Raw genomic sequence first — 3,561 nt, forward strand, 5'->3', positions numbered from 1 at the left:
GCCACTGCTTTTATCCTAAATAATAGTGAAATGCTAATACTGGACTTGAATTTTATTTGAATTTATCTACTTAGAGACTTAAACCTGTACAACATCTCATCAGCAGATATCCAATCTCAGATCAGTATCAAACTGCTTTTTCAAAAACTTGTTGGAATCATGGGCAGCGGTTTGGCGCCTGCCTTTGGCCCAGGGCGCGATCCTGGAGACCCGGGATCGAATCCCACGTCGGGCTCCCGGTGCATGGAGCCTGCTTCTCCCTCTGCCTGTGTCTCTGCCCCCCTCTCTCTCTCTCTCTGTGACTATCATAAATAAAAAAAAAAAAAAAAAAAAAAAAAAAAAGGAATCATGGGCAGGTAAGCAGTAGTGACACAGTGGTATGTATTTACTTAGCAACTACTACTTGAACACCTATTCGCTCTCTTAGGTGCTGGAACCATGAAAAGAAACAAGAAAGACAGAACCCTCTCCTTTTTTTTTTTTTTGTTTTTGTTTTCCAGCGTGAACTTTACTGCTAAGGGTTAGGATTACGGGGGATTTTCTTTTTATTTATTTTATTTATTTTTTTATTTATGATAGTCACACACATGGCTCCATGCACCGGGAGCCCGACGTGGGATTCGATCCCGGGTCTCCAGGATCGCGCCCTGGGCCAAAGGCAGGCGCCAAACCGCCGCGCCCCCGGGGATCCCTAGGGGGGATTTTCATGTTACCTGTGCATTCGGTGTCGTCTAGGTAGTCTATTGCAAACACACTGATTATCAGACTGAAGTGGGGCTCCGGCGGACGGTGCGCAGTCAGTGACGGACCAAGTGAGTCTATTTGCCTTTGGGACTCGGAGTGGTCCGGTCCCTGCTGCCTGGCCTCCTCCTGCCTCGGCTCCTGGCCCCAGAGGAGCTGCGGCTCCGGCCGCCCCGGCCCCGGCCCCCCCGGCCCCCCCGGCCCCGGCCCCCGCCGCGGCCCCTCTCCCCGCCCCGACTGGCTGCCCTGGGCCCCGCGCGGCTCCTCGACAGGCGTCCGCGCGACCCCTCCCCCCGGGGGCTGCTCCTGCGCTCGCTCTCGCGCCCCCCGCGGCTCCCGCGGGAGCGGCCCGGGCCGGGGCTCCTCCGCCGCCGCGGCCCCCCGTGGCGGTCCTCGCGGCGGCCCGCGCGCCGTCCGGTCGGGGAGCCCCTCCGGGAGGGCGGGCCGGCGCGATCGCGGTCGGGCCCGGGCCCGGGGCGCAGGTGGGGGTCGCGGCTGGCCCGCCAGAACCCGTCGTCGGGATTTCTGAACACGTGCAGAAAGTTGCAGCGTCTCCCCCTTGGGCACCGGCGCAGCTCAGACAGGCCGCAGATGGCCGCCTTCCACCGGGTCACCGGGCAGAGCTCGCACTGCAGCCGCCGCCCCGCGTACCAGCGCCCGTTGAACAGCGACAGGGCTGCCCGGCACTCCGCTTCCGACCGGTACTGGACGTACACGTTGCCCCGGAGGTGCGGCTCCAGGTTGCGGCTGACCTTGAACTGGACCACGGTGCCCACGGCCCTGAACTCCGGCAGCACGTCGTCGTAGAAGGCCCGGAAGTGCTGGTAGGTGTCCTCCTCGCTGTCCTCCAGGCCCGCGTCCGGGTCGTAGTCGTCCCGTCGGCACTGCTCCATCCCGAACGTCGTGAACATGCTCCTCACAAGGAGCGTGGGGCTCGAGGACGGGAGGTCGTGTCGACGCGAACACCTGTCTCCGAATCTGCACGCCCCCGTTTTCCTGTAGAACGGACAATCGGCGCGATCCCTCTCGGGCGCCCGCAGGCCCGTGGGCGGCTCCGGGTTTCGCCAGGGGGCGCCATTCCCCAGCCGCGCCCCGGGCCCAGCCTGCTCCAGCGGCCTCCGCGCGGCCTCCTCCCGTTGTCTCCGCTCCTGCAGCCTCTGCTCCTGCTCCTGCCTCTGTCTTCTCTGCTGCGCGTCCCACTCTTCCCTTAGCTTCCTCTCGTGTTCTTCCCGCCATTTCCTAGCCGCCTCCTCCCTTTCCTTCTTCCTTCTGAAGTCCTCTTGCGCCTTCTGCTCCCGAAGCAACCACGCCTCGTGCAGTTTTTGCCTCTCGATCTCCAACAGCTTCTCTTCTAGGCGTTGTTCTTCCGTAAAAGCATCCTCTTCCTCCTGCTGAGAGGGGCCTGGGTCTCTCAACCGCGCCAGTTCCTGCCGTCGCTTCTTGCGCTTCGCCTTCCTCAGGGCAGCCCTGTACTTCTCGCGGCTTGGTTTCTCCGGAAACATCATCTTCCCGGGCGCCGCCATCTTGCCGGGGCCGCCACGCCCCCACCCCAGAACCCTCTTCTGGGGGATCTAAAACCCAGTTGAGAAAAAGAGTGAAAACAAGTCAAGAGTTTTGTTTGTTTGTTTGTTTGTTTGTTTTAAGAGAAAGAAACTGTGATACGTGAAGCAGTATAAAATAAATATAGGTTTAGTAAGGTTAAAGCAGGAAAGATGGAGAGAGAGAGAGAGAGAGGTTTAGAGAAAACCTCTGGGAAAAAAGAGTATTATACTGATACGTGAAGGTGGAGTCAGTCCTCTGAGGGACGAGTAACAAACATTACAGACAGAGATGACAATATGAGCCCAATGTTAGAAAGTCACAGAGTGGAACATTATATTGACTACAGCTGCATGTGTAAATGTGACTTGACTTCCACCTTTTGCCTCAAATTAGTTTCCTCTTGTTTTTAGAGTGTGCTCTGACTTACATTTTGGAACTCAAAGTGAAGATTACTCATTATGAAAGGAAATGTTTGGAGCTAGGTTGTAGATGAATATACTGACACGGGAAAAAAAGAGTCCTCTAAGTCCTTTCTGAGGAGACATTGCTTAGATGCTGAGTGACTCAGAGAGTCATTTCAGGCTCTCATTTTTAATATTCACTGGAAGGAAATTCTTCCCCACGATTAACTTAAACTCTCATGATATATATTTTTCTACTCTATTTTTCATCTCCTTGAAGAAACAGAAAATTAGAATCTAAACATTTCTCAGAGAATTTCCATTAAAATAATAATAATTATATGTTTTCTCTCTCCCCCCCCCCCATTTTTTCCTGTATCAGACAGGGTTAAACCAGAGAAAGAAAGCCAGTAAGAGATACATACTAAGAGATTATTGCAAGGAAAAGGTGTATGAGATTGCAGGACTGGTTAGGGAAGTCCAAAAATATGGGGTAGGCCACCCAGAAGAGCAGGCTAGAATTCCAGAACATGGTCTGAAGTTGCTGTCCAAAGGCAAATTTCTTTTTCTCAGGGAAGCCTCGCCTCTGCTCACAAGGTCTTTCAGCTGATTGAATAGGGTCCATACAGACCATCTAGAATAATCTTCTATATTTGAAGTAAACTAATCATGGTTTTTAATCACATCACAAGTATTTTCACAGTGACTCCTAGATTCGTGTTTGATTTAATGACTGGGAACTATAGCCTCATCAAGCTGACACATAACATTGACCACGACCCTTCCCTTTCCTACTTCCTTTCCCTCTCTCCCTTTAATAAGTTATTAGGTCCAGATTGTATCACTTAGATCTGAGTAAGATAGGGGTTCACACAGA

The 3,561-nt window shown here is 53.5% G+C and overlaps 1 protein-coding gene across 1 annotated transcript; it reads right to left on the reverse strand.

Moving 5' to 3' along the window:
* Positions 1 to 431: 431 nt before the first annotated feature.
* On the reverse strand, positions 432 to 2,491 carry LOC140615147 (U2 small nuclear ribonucleoprotein auxiliary factor 35 kDa subunit-related protein 2-like). Its single transcript, XM_072794992.1, has one exon. It carries the CDS (start codon positions 2,262 to 2,264, stop codon positions 819 to 821), a length of 1,446 nt encoding a protein of 481 aa, XP_072651093.1. The 5' UTR covers positions 2,265 to 2,491; the 3' UTR covers positions 432 to 818.
* Between the last annotated feature and the right edge of the window lie 1,070 nt (positions 2,492 to 3,561).

Source organism: Canis lupus, chromosome 23 (assembly GCF_048164855.1).
Source record: "Canis lupus baileyi chromosome 23, mCanLup2.hap1, whole genome shotgun sequence".
NCBI classification, from domain to species: domain Eukaryota; kingdom Metazoa; phylum Chordata; class Mammalia; order Carnivora; family Canidae; genus Canis; species Canis lupus.